A 17969-nucleotide genomic window follows, 5' to 3' on the forward strand; every position below is an offset into this window, starting at 1 on the left:
ATACAAATTTTTGGTTTGGAAGAATTGCCTTGGTTTTGGACCCAACACACACACAGTGGCCTATTTTCCTTATATCATGATATACATAACTGGACTCAGGATTTATTATTTATATTTATTATATTTATTACCAGGGATGAGCTGCTGGGGGTTCGCAGGGGTTCAGGAGAATCTCTAGCTAAGATTCTGTGCAGTTCGGAGAACCCCCAAATCCCACTCCTGGCTGGCCCCGCCCACCCTGCCCCTCCCCTCCCAGGAGTCCTCACGCGGCCCATTTTGGATGCAGGTAAGTGCAGAGCGCACAGGAAGGCTCGGGGAGGGTGAAAAAGGGGCCTATTGGAAGTTCAGGAAGGTTGGAAACAGGCCCGTTTCTGGCCTCCAGAGGGCCTCTGGAGCCTGGGGAGGTCGTTTTCGCCCTCCTGGACGCCTCTGGAGCCTGGGGAGGGCAAAAACGCCCTCCCTGCCATGATGTAGGAGGCCGACTAGGCCACGCTCACTATGGCCATGCCCATCCAGCAACCAGACAGAGAACCCCTTGCTAAATTTTTTGAAGCCGACCTGTTTATTAGATATTTATTTATTTATTTATTTATTTATTTATTTATTTATTCATTCATTCATTCATTCATTCATTCATTCATTCATTCATTCATTTATTGGCTAAGATGCACTACAGAAGATAATCAGGCAGATATGTTCACATCCTATCAAACTCCTTCATCAAAGACAGGGCTGTTTTCAAGAGCTCTTTGTGTACAGCCAGTCGCCAGGCTCAAATCACAGCATCTCCAGACAGGACTGGGGAAAACCTGGAAACTATTACCCGAAAGCTGCTTCTGAATAGCTGGCTGGGGAATTCGGGGAGTTGAAGTCCACCTATCTTAAAAGTTGCCAAGGTTGAGAAATGCTGGGGTAGACTAATGGTTGGACATGATATATAAAGTACATTATGGCCACAATCAATAACCCACCATAAAATTCTCTCGACTGCTTACCCTGAGTTCCATTTTATTCCATGGCTGCTTTTGTATGTTAACGCTATAAATTTTTGCTTTCCGAATTGCACGCACGTAAGCTTCGTGCCCTTGCCTGAAATAGATTATCTGGAAGGAAGGAAGATGAGAAAACAGGGCTGTTTATACACTGGAAAGCAACTTCCATTAAAATGTTTCAAATACTGAATCCTAAAAATAAACCCTGTTTATTGGTTAAATTACTGCTCATCTTTGGAGCTCTGGAAAGTACATCATTTGCATATTACAAAAGAAAAGGATGCCAGAACTAATATCTGCTAATGAATTGTAACTTCGCATGTTCAAAGTCCATTTGCTTCTTTCATTAAATCTTAGGGGTGAAAAAATGAAAGTTTTGCACGATATCCAAATCTGGAGTCATAGTCTGTTGCATAAAGTAGATGGTAAGTTGTGTTTTGATCAGAATTCACAGCTGCCTAAGCAGGTGAGCGGTTTATGTATTCTGAACATGCAAAAGAGCATTGGACTGAGACGGCAGCATAACTGACACTGAATTCTAGTCCTTGGGGAGACTTATGGTTCCACTTGAGACCTCTGCCAGTGTGTCTGTAAGCCAAATCAGAAGATCAACAGGCCTGAAGGGTTTTCCAGTTTTACTTGCAATTCATGAAAAGGACAACGAACTCAGAAGGCCTATTTGGCAGAGTTCTTATAGGAGAAGTCATATTACCAAACTTACTTACTTACTCTTTTTCTTTCTTTCTTTCTTTCTTTCTTTCTTTCTTTCTTTCTTTCTTTCTTTCTTTCTCTTTTTCTTTCTTTCCTTTTTTCTTTTTCTACCTACCTACCTATCTATCTATCTATCTATCTATCCATCTATCATCTTATCTACCTATCTATCCATCCATCCATTATCCCATCCATCCATCCATCCAACCATCCATCCATCTATCTAACAAATTTATATAGCTGCCCAACTCACACATAGGTGACTCTGGGCAGCTTACAAAATGTAAAAAATAATAATAATTAAAAGCTCAACATATAATAAAAAACTTCTGCGAAATTCCAGCCTTGTAATAAACTCCTCCCCACCCACCCAAAAATACTTAAAATACTTTTCGTATAAATAGTTTATTCCAAATAGCATTCTTTGTCTTGACATAATTATTACGATACTTTGAATCTACTGTAGTCATTCCCCAAGGTAAGAGTCCGACATGAAATGAGATCGTGCCAGCATGTCTGAAAAGATTTATCCCTTCAGTTTTATTATGGATGGCTAAAATTATTTCTGTGAACTTTATCGGACGGTAATCAATCAATCAATTTTTATTATGCTCACAGATCATCACTATAAATAAAAGTGTTGAAAATAATAAAAATAAATAAAAGACAAAATAAAGTAGTGGTGGGTTATCAGTGGGTGGTTAAGAGCCTGCCCAATTTTGCATATGGCATGGCCACATTCAAAGAAACTACTTCATGTTGACCTGATAAAAGTAAGGTAAAGGTTCCCCTCGCACATATGTGCCAGTTGTTCCCGACTCTAGGGGGCGGTGCTCATCTCCGTTTCAAAGCCGAAGAGCCAGCGCTGTCCGAAGACGTCTCCGTGGTCATGTGGCCAGCATGACTAAACGCCAAAGGCGCACAGAACGCTGTTACCTTCTCACCAAAGGTGGTCCCTGTTTTTCTACTTGCATTTTTTACGTGCTTTCGAACTGTTAGGTTGGCAGAAGCTGGGACAAGTAACGGGAGCTCACCCTGTTACATGGCACTAGGGATTCAAACTGCTGAGCTGCCGACCTTTTGATCGACAAGCTCAGCGTCTAAGCCACTGAGCCACCGCATCCTTTTTGACCTGATAAAAGTAGCTGTACATAAAAGACATCATTTCATGAAAATTTTATTAGATAAGGTGTTATAAATTGAGTCTGTGAGCTCTAATAGAAGATGCAGAATAGTTATTGGAGGTTAAACTGAGCCAAGAATTGAAATCTGTGAGTACCTCGTCTCCCATTTGAGGGACAAAAGGAGAACGCCGTGGGATGGTGTCTAAGATCCAGTGAGGAGCGAACCATTCTTCTGTAGGCTCAGCATCCATTGACAGCAATCCACTGGGTTTCTTAAAAAGGGAAACATTTCTAAGTTTGAATAAAAGCAGAGAGACCGAGTAACTGATGCACAGATCGTAAGGCGGTGGTGAATGACCTTGCCTTAATCAAACACTTCTAGGGGTGTCATTTTTGAAACTTGCTTACCTTTTTCCGAGCCTGTTTGGGTTTCTTGCGCTTCTCCTCCTGTCCTTTTGTCTCTTTGACATGTTCATCCTCAGAGCTGCTGCAGATCTGGCGAGCCGCTTGTCTTGTCTGTCTTTTCGGAGGCTGGAGATTAATCCCAGCGTCGGCCGTCCAGTCGGAATATTCGCTGGACGAATCGCTGAAATGGTCACGTGAAAAAATAAGGAGAAACAACAAGTAGGGTTAAACGCAATTCGAAGGGCTTCAAAGGGAAGTTAGAGCTTGTCGCCTACCTAGAAGTAGTCATATAAAGGGAAATGTTACCCTTCTCAAGTTTATTCCTTTCTAGTTTAATACTAGGTGAATTTTTCTAGTTTACCAGTAATTCTAGTTAAATTGTCATTTGCCACCAAATTCTATTTTTTTTCTCCTTCCGTTCAACTGTGCCAATTCTCAGAGACTGCTTGGACAAGACTCTGAAGTTTTCTTGGCAAGGTTTTTCAAACGTGGCTTGCCATTCCCTCTTCCCTAGATCTGAGATTTAGTGGCTGGCCCAAGGGAACCCAGCTGATTTTGCGCCCAAGGCAGTATTAAAAGTCAGAGGAGAATGTAATTTAAAAAATATTAGATTGTCCAGAAATGGATAGATTAACACTTGCTATTAAGGATAAAAAAGAAACTGAATATTTTTTGATATGGGACACATTTTATCAATGGCTAGATAATAGAAACAGAAGTTAAAAAGGAAGAGATATAAAGGAAGGAAATGGTACCGAGGAGAGTCATTAAAGAAGATGATGTTAAATGTTAAATATTAAAGTTATTATACTATAATGTTATTATATTATTAATATGATGGTGATGACTAAATATAATGAAGATGTATAAATATGACCATCTAAACATAATTGTACCAACAATACACACAGTTTGATGAAAACTGAGTGTTACATAAATAAAACAAATAAAACATGAAGAAAAAAAAAAGAAGTCACAGATAGTTTATCATAGAAAACGCACACTTCTGCTCGATAGTATTCTAAGGCCCAGGAAAGAATGAATGAATGAATGAATGAATGAATGAATGAATGAATGAATGAATGAATGAATGAATGGATGGGTGGATGGATGGATGGATGGATAGATTGACTGATTGATTGATTGATTGATTCTTTCCTGGGCCTTAGAATACTATCGAGCAGAAGTGTGCGTTTTCTATGATGAACTATTCCCCTTTTCATGAAGGGTAGTTAAAATACCTGGAGCTGCTTTCGCTCTGCCAAGCAGCTACGTTGTCATCTCCAGAGCCATCGCTGGTGCCCACGGAATCAACTTCCTGAAATGGAGACAAAAACCCAAACGTTCTTCAAGTCTGTAGAGATTCTCAGTCATCCAGGTCGTGGTTGCCCCAAAGGTGTGTTTTCAGGAGGCAACTGGACTTCCTTGTTGTTGTTAATTTTTGAAGACGTTTCGCTTCTCATCCAAGAAGCTTCTTCAGCTCTGACAGGATAGTGGAGAATGGAAGGATTTATATTCCTTGCAGACAGTTGGTCATTTGCATCCTTTTAGGGGGTCGTTGAAGCACTTGGAGGTTTACCTGTGTCCTCAGGGTTACCTGAGTAGTGCAAATGGTTCCTGTAGTCTAAAGGAATCAGGAGATCCTGAGGACACAGATAAACCTTCAAGTGCTTCAACAACCCTCAAAAAGGGTGCAAATGACCAGCTGTCTGCAAGGAATATAAATCCTTCCATTCCCCACTATCCTGTCAGAGCTGAAGAAGCTACTTGGATGAGAAGCGAAACGTCTTCAAAGAAAAAACAAGGAAGTCCAGTTGTCTTCTGAAAAAGCACCTTTGGGACAAGCATTCTTCATTTCTTTTCTTTTGGGTGAGGTCTTCCTAAGTTAAGCTTACCAATAGAAATAGAAAGCTGTGGTCTTAAGTCAAGGACTACCTGTATAATTGTTGTTGTTGTTGTTTTAAACGAAAGGGAAATAGCAAAAGAACAGAACCTTAGGCAACCACACACTAAAACAGAGGTCTTCAAACTTGGCAGTTTTAAGACTTGTGGACTTCAATTCCCAGAATTCTCCAGCCAGCATAGCATAGCATAGCATAGCATAGCATAGCATAGCATAGCATAGCATAGCATAGCATAGCATAGCATAGCATAGCATAGCATAGCATAGCATAGCATAGCTGGCTGGAGAATTCTGAGAGTTGAAGTCCACAAGTCTTAAAGCTGCCAAGTTTGAAGACCTCTGCACTAAAGCAAACTAATGAAAAAAGCCCGGATGGTCTCACCTCTGAGGAGCTCTCCGAGTCTTCCTGGGTGTGGGAACTTCTCCTGACACTTTGTGAGTGACGGTCAATGGTGGAACGCGTCTGGTAAGCGTGTTGCCGCCTGCGCTGGTTTCTGCGCAAAGACCGCCCACTACCGGGTTGGTAGTCGCTCTTTTGAGAATAACCAGGAAAAAGAGGAGATAGAAAATTTAAAGCGTTTGCTGCAAGAAAACGTTTTAAGGTGAAGCAAGTTTTTTATGTTCTTGAACGTAGCTATGAATGGCATCGCAAATTCTAGGCACACATGTCTGCCTGCCTGCCTGTTTGTTTCTTGTGCAAACATTAACTGCAACTACAAATTTGGAAACATCTGCTTCAATTTTGTTTGAATTCAGGTAACTCTGTTATTTTAAAATTTTGTTGTTGTTAGTTGCGAAGTCGTGTCTGACCCATCGCGACCCCATGGACGACGTTCCTCCAGGCCTTCCTGTCCTCTACCATCCTCTGGAGTCCATTTAAGCTCACGCCTCCTGCTTCAGTGACTCCATCCAGCCACCTCGTTCTCTGCCATCCCCTACTTCTTTTGCCCTCAATCTTTCCCAGCATTAGGCTCTTCTCCAATGAGTCCTTCCTTCTCATTAGGTGGCCAAAGGATTTGAGTTTCCTCTTCAGGATCTGGCCTTCTAAAGAGCAGTCAGGGTTGATCTCCTCCAGGACTGACCGGTTTGATTGCCTTGCAGTCCAAGGGACTCACAGGAGTCTTCTCCAGCACCAGAGTTCAAAGGCCTCAATTCTTTGGCGCTCAGCCTTCTTATGGTCCAACATTCACAGCCAGACATTGCAACTGGGAAAACCATAGCCTTGACTATATGCACTTTTGTTGGCAGGGTGATGTCTCTGCTTTTTTTTTTATTATTATTATTTGATTTATATGCCGCCCTTCTCCAGAGTCTCAGGGTGGCTTACAATGCGCTAAGCAATAGCCTTCATACTTTTGTATATTTATACAAAGTCAGCTTATTGCCCCCACAACTGGGTCCTCAATTTACCTACCTTACAAAGGATGGAAGGCTGAGTCAACCTTGAGCCTTGGCGAGATTCGAACCTGCAGTAATTGCAGGCAGCTGTTCTTAATAACAGGGTGCTTTAGACCACTGTACTACCAAGGCTCTTAGTATGCTGTCTAGATTTGCCATAGCTTTCCTCCCCACGAGCAAGCGTCTTTTAATTTCTTGGCTGCAGTCCCCATCTGCGGTGATCTTGGAGCCCAGGAAAATAAAATCTGTCACTAGATTTTAGAATTTTAAAAAGCCGAATTGTGTTCAAATACAATGCTTTTTCCATAGGCCTCGCTTCTTTCTACCAATAATTTCCCTAGATCTAAATCTTTCTTTTAACATATTCCACCATCCATCCATATATAAAAGGGCTAAATTTCCAACTAGTTAGTGAAGAGGGTCTGCGCCTGGGGAAAAAAAAATCCCGCTTTTGAAAACATTTCTCACCCTCTGCAAAGTGTGCGATGGCTTCCTCTTCTTTTCAAGGGTATACAGGTGGATTTCCAATTCACCTTTGGCTGCTCGGCATTCTTCCTGAACTCTTTCAGAAGAAAGATCAAATTTGGGTTATTGTCCAAATATTTTCAAAGATCTCCTGTTACTTGGTTCTAAACCTTTTTTTTTTCCTTTTAAGAAAGAAGGATTAGTAATTTTATCTACTGTCCATGGCAGGGGTGAAATCTAAAATTTGTTACTACCAGTTCTGTGGGCGTGGCTTGGTGGGGCGGGGGGGGGGTAATGTGGGCATGGCCTCTTTTTTAAAAAAACTTTTAAAACCATTTTTTCTACAACCTCTTCGGCTAAGAGGTTGTAAAAAATGCTTTCAAAAGGCTCTGACGATCCAAGCTGAGTTCCCTGATCAGGGAACTCAGCTTGGATCGTCAGAGCATTCGTCAGAGCATTTTATTTATTTATTTTATTTATTTATTTTTCATATTTGTATACCGCCCTACTCCCGAAGGACTCAGGGCGGTGAACATTCATAATAAATACAAATACATATAGAAGTTAAAAACTATTAAGAAACAGATTAAGTAATTTAGGCTCAAAGATTAAAAACATCCAAATTTATCTAAAGAGGTTTAAAACCCAATTTAAAAGCCAGTTTAAAAGCCAATTAAAAATGGAGAGTTAGGCCAGACCTAACCTAACCCAAAAAGGGTTTTTTTCTTTTAAATGCTCTGACGATCTGTCGATCAACTCAGCTGGGATCGTCAGAGCATTTAAAAGAAAAAAACCCTTTTTTTCTTTTAAATGCTCTGACGATCCCAGCTGAGTTCCCTGAAAGCCTCTGTCAATCAGGGAACTCAGCTTGGATCATCAGAGCATTTAAAAGAAAAAAAACCCCTTTTTTCTTTTAAATGCCTTTGACAAGCGGCGCAATCATCAGAGGCTTTGTTTACTTTTAAAAGCATTTTTTTGACCGAAGTTGTCGGAAAAATGCTTTTAAAAGTAAAAAAAAAGCCTCTGATGATTATGCGGCTCAGCTGGGCATGGGGAGGGGCAGGGATTTTTGCTACCAGTTCTCCAAACCACCCGCCTCCATCACTACTGGATCAGGCGATCCGATCCGAACCGGGAGCATTTCACCCCTGGTCCATGGCTGAAGCATTCTACTATGCCCTTAAATCGCCTAGACTTTTGTTTTTCAACCTTTTGGAACTTTTAAGAACTGTGGACTTTGATTCCCAGAATTCTGCAGCTAGCATGCTGGGCTAATTTCACAAGGTGCTAAACAGCCTATAAAAGCAGTCCTCGACTTATGACCACAATTGGGACCGGAACTTCATGGAAGTGAGGTGGTCGTTAAGTAAGACATCCCATCACTATAGTTTTACAACCTTTTTGGGCACAGTTGTTAAGCAAATCTGGCTTTCCCTCCCGACTTTGCTAGCAAGGAAGATCTTCCCCTGGGAAGATCACAAATGGTGACCATGTGACCCTGGGATGCTGCAATGCAACGGGTTGTAAATACATGCCAGTTGGCAAGCATCCAAATTGTGATCATGTGACCAAAGGGACAGTGTGATGTGATGGTTGTAATTGCAAGAACTGGTTGTCACGTTTTTAAGCACCATCGTAGCTTTGAATGGTCACTAAAACAAATGGGTCATAAATTGAGGACTACCTGCATGGAGAAACCCTAAGCAATCATTTTAAGCAAGCCCCAACTTCCTTGACACAACCATTTTTTTTTTACCTGCTAAGTCCAGGAGGCAGCTCGTTTACTACTACTCTCCTACTCCATGCCATTAGATCTCTCTCTGTGGCCATCTGACTTCTTGGAGCATTGTGGTGCATCTGACGGACACCTTCAATCTGACCACTCCGTCTGAGCCCGACATTTGTGGGGGAAGCCATATCCAAGCTTGGGCTCCTCAAAACTACCAAAACAAGCAAAACAAAATCAGAGCAATAACAGAGAATATTTGCAGCTCGGAGCTGAAATGAGGGGTCCTTGTTTCTTTCTGAGCTTGGTGGTTTTCTCGAAGACTACAGATTAACAGAGTTGGAAGGGACCTTGTAGGTCATCTAGTCCAGCCCTTCACCCAAGCAGTGTAGCAGTCACCCTACACCAGTCCAATCTCTTCTTGAAAGCCTCTAGTAATGAAGCTTCCACAACTTCCGAAGGAAACTTCTGTTCCATGGGTTGATTGTTCTCACTAACAGAAAGTTCCTCCTTATTTCTAGGTTGAATCTCTCCTTGTTCAGTTTCCATCCATTATTTTTTTTTTTTATTTGATTTATATGCCGCCCTTCTCCGGAGACTCAGGGCGGCTTACAAGGCGTTAAGCAATATTATTCCTTGTCTGGCCTTCGGGTGCTTTGGAAAATAGCTTGACCCCCTCCTCTCTCTGGCAGCTCCTCAAGTATTGGAAGACGGCTATCCTGTCTCCCCTGGTCCGTCTCTTCACTAGACTAGCCATGCCCAGTTCCTGCAACCGTTTTTCATGTTTTAGCCTCCAGTCCCCTAATAATCTTGGTTGCTCTTCTCTGTACTTTTTCTAGAGTCTCAACAACTTTTTATAGTGTGGTGTCCAAAACTGGATGCAGGATTCTAGGTGTGGTCTTACTAAGGCTTTATAGAGTGGTATTAGTACCTCACTTCATCTTGATTGTTAATGTAGCTTAGAATTCCATTGGCTTTTTTTGCTGCTGCTGCACACTGTTAGCTCATATTTAACTGGTCATCCACTAAGACTCCAAGATCCCACTCAATATTACTGCTATTAAGCCTCGTTTCACCCAGTCTATATGTGTACTTTTGCTTTTTCTTGCCTAAGTGTAGGACTTTACTTTTCTGTACATTGAATTTAATTTTGTTAGATAGGGCCCAGTGTTCAAGTCTGTCAAGATCCATCTGGATCTTGAGTCAATCTTTCAGACGTTTCATTACCCAACTAGATACCATCAAACTAGGTACCTTAAAGATGCTAAGAATGTAGAAAGAGTGCAGAGAAGAGCAACCAAGATGATTTGGGGACTGGAAGCTAAAACATTTGAAGAATGGTTGGTTGCAGGAACTGGGCATGTCTAGTTTGATGAAAAGAAGGACTAGGGGAGACATGATAGCAGTGTTCCGATATCTCAGGGGTTGCCACAAAGAAGAGGGAGTCAAGCTTTTCTCCAAAGCACCTGAGGGCAGGACAAGAAGCAATGGGTGGAAACTAATCAAGGAGAGAAGCAATTTAGAACTAAGGAGAAATTTCCTGACAGTTAGAACAATTAACCAGTGGAACAACTTGCCTCCAGAAGTTGTGAATGCTCCAACACTGGAAGTTTTTAAGAAGATGTTGGATAACCATTTGTCTGAAGTTGTTTAGGATTTCCTGCCTAAGCAGGAGGTTGGACTAGAAGAGCTCCAAGGTCCCTTCCAACTCTGTTATTCTATTCTATCATCAGGGCTAGCAGTTATCTAGTTTGAGTAATGAAACGTCTGCAAGAAAACCACTAAGCTCAGAAAGCACCAAGGACCTCTCAAAATCAGAACACACCGAGCTAAACCGCTCCCCCCTCCTAAAAAAAACCTTCTACCGTTTTTGCTTTATTAAAAGGACAGTGGAGAAAGTTGCAATTTCCCACATTCTCGCAGGAGGACAAGAGGAGGGGACTCTTACCGTGCACAGACTGCAATCTGTTCTGCGGGGGGTTCGGTGGCGCTTCACTTTCGCTGAGCCTTCTCAGGTCTTGCTCCCGTTGTAGCTCCCGGATTATCCCATCCAGGATGCTCCCTTCTTGATCGTTGGTCTGTTGTCCGATCACTTGCTCCACCACTTCACCATCACCTTTGGGAGACCAAACATAGCATTAAGCGGAGAGGAACCAGCGGCGGCTGGTCCTCGACGTACAACAGTTCATTTAGTGACCCTTTGAACAGCACTGAAAAAAAAAAGTGACTTAGGACCATTTTTCACACTTATGACTGTTGCAGCATCCCCATGGTCACATGATCAAAATTCAGATGCTTGGCTTATTTATGACCGTTGCTGTGTCCCGGGGGGGGGGTGTCACATGTTCCCCTTTTGCAACCTCCTGACAAGTAAAGTCAATGGGGAAGCCAGATTCACTTAACAACCATGTTACTAACTTAACAACCGCAGTGATTCACTTAACAACTTGGCAAGAAAGGTGTTCTGACCTAGGCTCCCTTAAAAAGCAGGAAGCAGAGTCTTGGTCCCGGCAAAACCTGTTTTATTTACACGACTGTGAATTGCTTTCATTCACAGTCAGCAAAGCTTGTCCAAACAGTTTTTCAAAGGAATATTTATCAACACAGACCTTATCTCGCTTGGCAAGCTGCCACGTAACTAGTTTCCAAGTGCAATACAAGGCAAAACGTGGTACAGAGTCTCTGAGACTCACAGAACAAATTGTTTCCTGCAAAAGCCCCCTCCCCATTCACTCCTCTTTTGTTTCCTATGGGAAGGGCCAATAACCTCTAAGGTGTGACTTGGGAGTAATCCCAAATTGACCCTTGCTTTCTGAGTTGTTCTTGTCTTCTGGCAGCTCTGTGCATGCACACACTGGGAATGGGCTCCAGCTGTTCCTCTTCCTCACTGGTCTATCTCCCTCTCTGCCTCCGACGCAGAGCCCTCGTCCGAGCTTTTCCCAGCCCCCAGGACTGGCCCATGTTCCTCCCCAACCTCCTCACTGTCCGACTCTGCTGCCAGCGGGCCACAACAAAAGGTTGCAAAATAAGGCAGAACCCACTTAACAAATTTCTTGCTTAGCAAGATAATTCCGTTTGGATGACAATTCCGTTTGGATTTGACAATTCCGTTTGGATGTACACTGTTATAATTTTAAACTGTTTTAATTGGGGTGTTGATTTTAATTTTATTTTATTGTGATTTGTATCGGAAATTGTCATTTTGTAAGCTGCCTTGAGTCCCTCGGGAGAAAGGCGGCATATAAATCGCAATAATAAATAAATAAATAAATAAATAAAATAAATGTTGGGCTCAATTGTGGTTGTAAGTCGAGGGCTACCTGTATTGCATTCCAAATGTACAAAGTGTAGAGGCATTTTTAAAGAAACTACCATTCTGGTATCATGACAACCAATAACCATGTTACAATCTCTGGGCCATTTTCACAGGCCGTCCCACCAACGAGGCCTAGATGATGTGGTAAGTATCCCCACCGCCACCAGATCATTTCAGCTCTGTTAGAAATTCTGTACCATTTGCTACATAGCCCAGTTGAGGGATAAGTTGTTCGTCTTTGCAATTTTCTCGCCCGGGCACCAGTCGCTGGTATCTTGTGGGGTGAGGGTTCCCATCCACATCTACCAAGAAGGGGGGAGGCATGAGATGTGGGGCTTGTTGGGTTTGTTCATCAAGCACATAATTGTTAGCATCACGGATCAGCGGCCGATAATCTGTATGGAAGAACATCTGATCTGGAATCTACATGAGACACAAAGAGTGCAGATATATATATGATAGATAGATAGATAGATAGATAGATAGATAGATAGATAGAATAATAATTATTATTATGAATATAAAAAACAGAGCAATAGTCTTCCCTTTAATGTTGTATGCATGTGAGAGTTGGACTCTAAGAATGGCTGATCAAAGTGTATACAGTTTCACATACTACAAGAATTGAGATCCCCCGCCACCGAGTCATAGAGAGTTTCCTCTGACCTTCGAGGAACTTCCCTGTTCCTCTTGGTCTTCCGAGGTGCCTCTCTTTCTTCCCCGTCCCTGCAGGACGGTTCTGGTCCGAAGACCCAACGGCAGCGGTTCGTCAGTCTGGGTTTTCGCGGAGCTCAACGGAGCCCGCTAATCCCCTGACTGTCTCGCCGCGATGCCAAACCAGAAGCTACTCTACTGGTTTCTGTGGGTTCTTCTGCTTCTGCTCACCTAGGAAAGTGATGGTGAACCTTTTCGAGTGCCCAAACCGGAACACGCGCACGTGCACATGCGTGCGGGTGCTGTGCCGGAGCGCATGCACACCAGCCAGCTGGTCTTTGGGTTTCTGATGCGCTGGTGTGTGCACACCAGTTTGGGCACTCAGTGACGAAAAGGTTCGCCATCACTGTAATAGCCTATCAATTCTTCAGGAGAAAGAATTATATTGTACTTATTTTTCATAACCCATTTATTTCCAAGACCTATTTAAGGTATGACTGGCAGAAATTATACGTGACCTGCAATCCAACGTATTCTAAACACAACAGTGGAAGGAATCTACGTTAACTACCCTGTTTCCCCGAAAATAAGACCCTGTCTTACATTTTTTTGAACCCCAAAATAAGCGCTTGGCCTTATTTTTGGGGCGGTCTTATTATTTTGGGGCACGTGGAGCAAGACGGGGCTTCTCTTGCCATCTTACCTGATTTCCAACTCTGCGTTTAAATATTTCTGGGGAGGGCTTATTTCAGCGCATGCGCTCAAAAGCCCAATTGGGCTTATTATCAGGGGATGTCTTATTTTTGGGAAAACAGGGTATTACAAGTATCACAAATCAAAAAGGACAAAGCTAATTTATGGGAAGCTTCTATTGGCTTGAACAGAGCCCAAAGGACGTGCTTAAGCTTATCCATACATTTATAATATTTATAAGAGTTTAATCTGAATTATCTAATGCACATGCTAAGCTTATGTCCGGTGCAAATAACAGCTCTAGAAATGTTCAGCCTTACCTTTTCAAAGTATTTATTGCACCCAAATCCAAAGAGTAAGAGGTGTCCGTGTGAATCTGTGCAAGCAAAATGCTGACCATCTGGGGAGAATTTGCAATCAAACACAGCACCATGACCCTGCCCCTCGATCTGTTAAAATAATATAATAAAAAGAGAGAGGAGGGAAGCACGTTTACAACCGTTTGAAAATGTTTCATTTTTCAAACCAAGCCCCTCAATGAGGTCTACCGGACTTGCTCAGTTTCAAAACAAGGTGGGAGTTCCCTTTGTTAGAGGAGTAGCCATGTACAACTGAGAAATAAAGGCATGCCCAAGACCAGCGGTGAAATCCTCTGAAGTCTGCTACCAGTTCTGTAAGTCTGCTACCGAGAGCGCGCTTTGCCTGAGGCGCGCCCGCGCAGTGCTAAGAAAGGAACGTTTTGAAGCCTTCCGAGTCTGCAAAGGTAAGTAGAACAGCAAGGGGGGAAGGAATCCGCTGTGTCACACGATTTAGATTAGCTAGAAAGCAGGAAATCTGACAATTCTAGCTAATATAAATCGCATGTCACAGCTGATCGTCGGAAACACCGGTTGGCTTGAACCGGTACCATTTTTTTACAACCGGTTCGCCCAAACTGGTCCGAACCGGTAGCATTTCACCCCTGCCTAAGACATTTATGTAACTTTCTCCACTGGTGAAAAAGCCACCCACTTGACGGAGACGTCCCATACCAGGTCTTACCATGTTGAAGTAATTGCGAATTTTTGTTCCTTTCTCAAGGTCCCAAATGAAAATGTTCCCATCGTGGCCCGCAGACAGCATGATCCTTTGGTCAAACGGGTGAGCCTCTAAAACGAACACTTCATCATCGTGGCCCTGTAACAAAGGTAAAGATACAGGTAATCTTCGACTGACGACAACAGTTCATTTAGTGACCGTTCAAAGTTACGACGGCACTGGAAAAAAGGGACTTAGGTCCACTTTTCCCAGTTACGACCTTTGCAGCATCCCCGTGATCACGTGATCAAAATTCAGACCCTTGGCCACAGTCTCATATTTATGACGGTGGCAGTGTCCCAATATCACGTGATCGCTTTTTGCAAAGCAAAAGTCCCTGGGGAAGCCAGACTCACCGTGTTACTAATTTATTACAACTGGGGTTTCAAAGTCTGAATGGCCTACAGAACTTTAAAATGTCGATCTCTGTAACAAGCCAACTTGGGTAGTTTTTTTTAAAAAACTTACAGATAAAGTATGGAGAAGCTGCCCGGTAGAAGAATTCCACACTTTCAGAAGGAAGTTGTTCACTGCTGTAATAACAGTGGCATCGTATCGATCCCAGGCTACCATAGTCACCTTCAGCTTGGACACTTTGTCTTCACCAGACAGGACATTGTTCCTGGGAAAATTAAAGCTACAACAGTATAGCAAAGGGCAAAATATCCATAATGATAAATTGATCGATACTGAACTAAAATACCGATAGAAGAGAATATTTATAGCTCAGGGTTGATCCCAGTGGGTTCCTTGGCTTGATGGTTTTCTTGCAGACGCTTCATTACCAAACTAGGTAATATCATCAGTGCTAGAACGAAATGGGGCTTGCTCTTATTTTTATTTAGTAGTGGCTTGCCCCATTAGTGTTGGTGGGAGTATTCTTGCCCGTTCCTTGGTCAGAGTGTTATTTAGTGTTAAATTGTTGGTCTGCATTTGTCTTTCCTGATTGGGGTACTGTTTACTTGATTGTTGGTCTAATGTTTAATCTTGGTTTTAATCTCTGCTTAGCAAAAACAAAAGCTTTTGATTTGATTTGATTTTTTACCCAGTCATTTTAGTGGCCATATCCAGGACTACGTTCTTCCATTCTTGCTGCTGGTATTGCCAAACTCTGGCTGTTCCATCTCGGCTTCCACTGACAAATCTTAGCCTGCATTTCAGAGTAAAAAGAACAATTACTCGATGCTGCTTGGGCCAGGCCCTGCTTTATCTGTGTTCATTTCAGCCTCCTGTCATTTTCTTTCTTTTTTTAAAAAAAAAGTATTTATGCATTTTTTTTTAAACATACATAAGACCAGTTCGTTCTCACAGGGAAGGGCTACTCAGGGTACCATCAGTCAAATTATGTCGACTGGCGACTCCCAGGGGGAGGGCCTTCTCTGTGAGGGCTCCAACCCTTTGGAATGAACTGCCCCCGGAGATACGGAATATCCCTGATCTCCGTGCTTTCCGCCGTGCCCTCAAGACCCTGATGTTCCAACAAGCGGGGCTAAACATACGAAAATGTGAATGATTTTTTAAATGTGATCTAATTCTGGGTTTTATTTAATTGACCAAACTAAGTAATAATTTTAATTAGCAATTTTATGATGTTTGTGTGTCTATATTTTTCTTGACTGTACACCGCCTTGAGTCCTACGGGAGAAAGGCGGTATAGAAATATAATAAATAAATAAATAAATAAATAAATAAATAAATAAATAAGTGCTTAGTAAACAGTGTACTGTCTGGGTCAATTTAGTTATACATAATAATTGTAATAATAATATTTACTTGTATATAGTGATATTCTTCCAATTTCTAATTTCTAGCTATATTATCTAACCATTGGTAAAACCAATCCCAAGTTTAAAAATATTCTGTGTCTTCTTTATCCTTTATATTTCATGTTAATCTATCCATTTCTGCACAATCTAATATTTTTAATTACATTTTCATCTGTAGGAGTTTCCTCATTTTTCCAGTATTGTGCAAATACAATTCTCGCTGCGGTCAAAACACGTAATATTAAATATATGTTAGCCTCCTCTCATTTTCATGCTCAAAGCCCACCCAATAATCTTCCCATCATTCTTCAGCCAGTAACTATATATAAGCTAATATCAAAGAACGGAGACAGGGGAGACAGGATAGCAATGTTCCAGTATCTCAGGGGCTGCCACAAAGAAGAGGGAGTCAAACTATTCTCCTAAGCACCTGAGGGCAGGACAAGAAGCAATGGGTGGAAACTAATCAAGGAGAGAAGCAACCTAGAACTAAGGAGATATTTGTTTCTACAGCTGTTGTTTAGTTTAAGCATCCACATATTGTGGGTATACTGGCTGGGAATTCCAGAAAACTGCAAGGGGGATTAGAAATATAACAGAAACAGAAACAGAGGGGGGGGAGAGGGGGGGAGACAGAAGGAGAGAGGGAGGGAGATAGAAAGAGAGAGAGGGAGGGAGGGAGATAGAGAAGGAGAGACTTCATGCAATGAAATGCATTCAACTGCATATTTAATAACTACATACTATAAAATTAAGGATGAAAAGCTACCCATATCTATTACTAACTTACATTTTAATTTAGGGATTATTTAACAGCTCATGCGTTTAATGAACGTTGGGTTGTTTAATATTTATGGAACACGTAAGGTGTTACAAAAGGTAGGGAGAATATGTATACCATCAAACATTTAGAACTGGACCTTCCAGTTGTTTCTGTTTCTTAATCACTCTCTTAAGCTTTTTTTTTTTAATAAAGCACTTGAGAAAAACAGCGTTCTAGTAGGAGATCATTTTAAGAAATCCTTACCTGTCTCCATTGTTGCAGAACTGAATGGCAACAACCTTGTCCTTTAGAATAATAAAACAATGGTTGTAATTAACATCTTTTGTTTCTGTCAACTGTTCAATATCTCTTCCCTCTGCTCCATTCCTCCCTCAAGTATTTCTCACAGTTGATGCAACCCAATTAAGGTAAGTATCCTGAACTGCATTAGCCGCAAAAAGCAGGAATGACATGTAGCAGATCTTCCAAGCAAGTTTCTTTATTGTTCCACACCTACAGACAGAATCTTGTCAAACTGAAGCAGACTACTATCTACATCAAGCACATGTTCTGGGAACCATTAGGGAGGAGCTGTCTCTACCCTCTTTCTTTCACACAAACTATCTAAACTGAGTTGCTCTTGAACAGTGATGGTGAACCTTTTCGGCACCGAGAGCCCAAACCAGAATGCACGTGCATGTGCCTGTGCATGAATGTGCATGCATGCCTGTGTGTGTATGTGTCTGAGCACTGGAAACTTGAAGACCAGCTGGCTGGCTTGTGCATGCCTGTTTTTTGGCCAGTTTTCAGGCCTTTTCCAGGCCATTTTTGGTGCCGTTTTCCAGCCCGCTTTCATGCCGTTTTTTCATGCCGTTTTCTGGTGCTCTGGCACCCACGAAGACCAGGTGGCCGGCGCCGGAAACCAGAAGAGCAGCTGGCGATGGTGCGCGTGCCCACAGAGGGGACTCTGCATGCC

The 17969-nt window shown here is 42.2% G+C and overlaps 1 protein-coding gene across 3 annotated transcripts in view; it reads right to left on the reverse strand.

The window, feature by feature from the left end:
* BRWD3 (bromodomain and WD repeat domain containing 3) overlaps positions 1-17969 on the reverse strand; it is a 57043-nt gene that overhangs the window by 21604 nt on the left and 17470 nt on the right. For all 3 annotated transcript variants that reach the window (XM_034434990.3, XM_087877407.1, XM_034434991.3), the window contains exons 12-25: positions 17258-17298; positions 15510-15614; positions 14933-15086; positions 14429-14563; positions 13708-13836; positions 12238-12463; positions 10673-10840; positions 8755-8938; positions 7002-7095; positions 5518-5667; positions 4474-4550; positions 3236-3413; positions 2983-3099; positions 996-1103 (exon numbers count right to left, since the gene is read on the reverse strand). In XM_034434990.3, the coding sequence (XP_034290881.2) occupies positions 996-1103; positions 2983-3099; positions 3236-3413; positions 4474-4550; positions 5518-5667; positions 7002-7095; positions 8755-8938; positions 10673-10840; positions 12238-12463; positions 13708-13836; positions 14429-14563; positions 14933-15086; positions 15510-15614; positions 17258-17298 (1866 nt within the window). The remainder of the gene's footprint in view (positions 1-995; positions 1104-2982; positions 3100-3235; positions 3414-4473; positions 4551-5517; positions 5668-7001; positions 7096-8754; positions 8939-10672; positions 10841-12237; positions 12464-13707; positions 13837-14428; positions 14564-14932; positions 15087-15509; positions 15615-17257; positions 17299-17969) is intronic.

The sequence above is a fragment of the Pantherophis guttatus genome, chromosome 12 (genome assembly GCF_059756535.1).
Source record: "Pantherophis guttatus breed Tessera chromosome 12, ASM5975653v1, whole genome shotgun sequence".
NCBI classification, from domain to species: Eukaryota; Metazoa; Chordata; class Lepidosauria; order Squamata; family Colubridae; genus Pantherophis; species Pantherophis guttatus.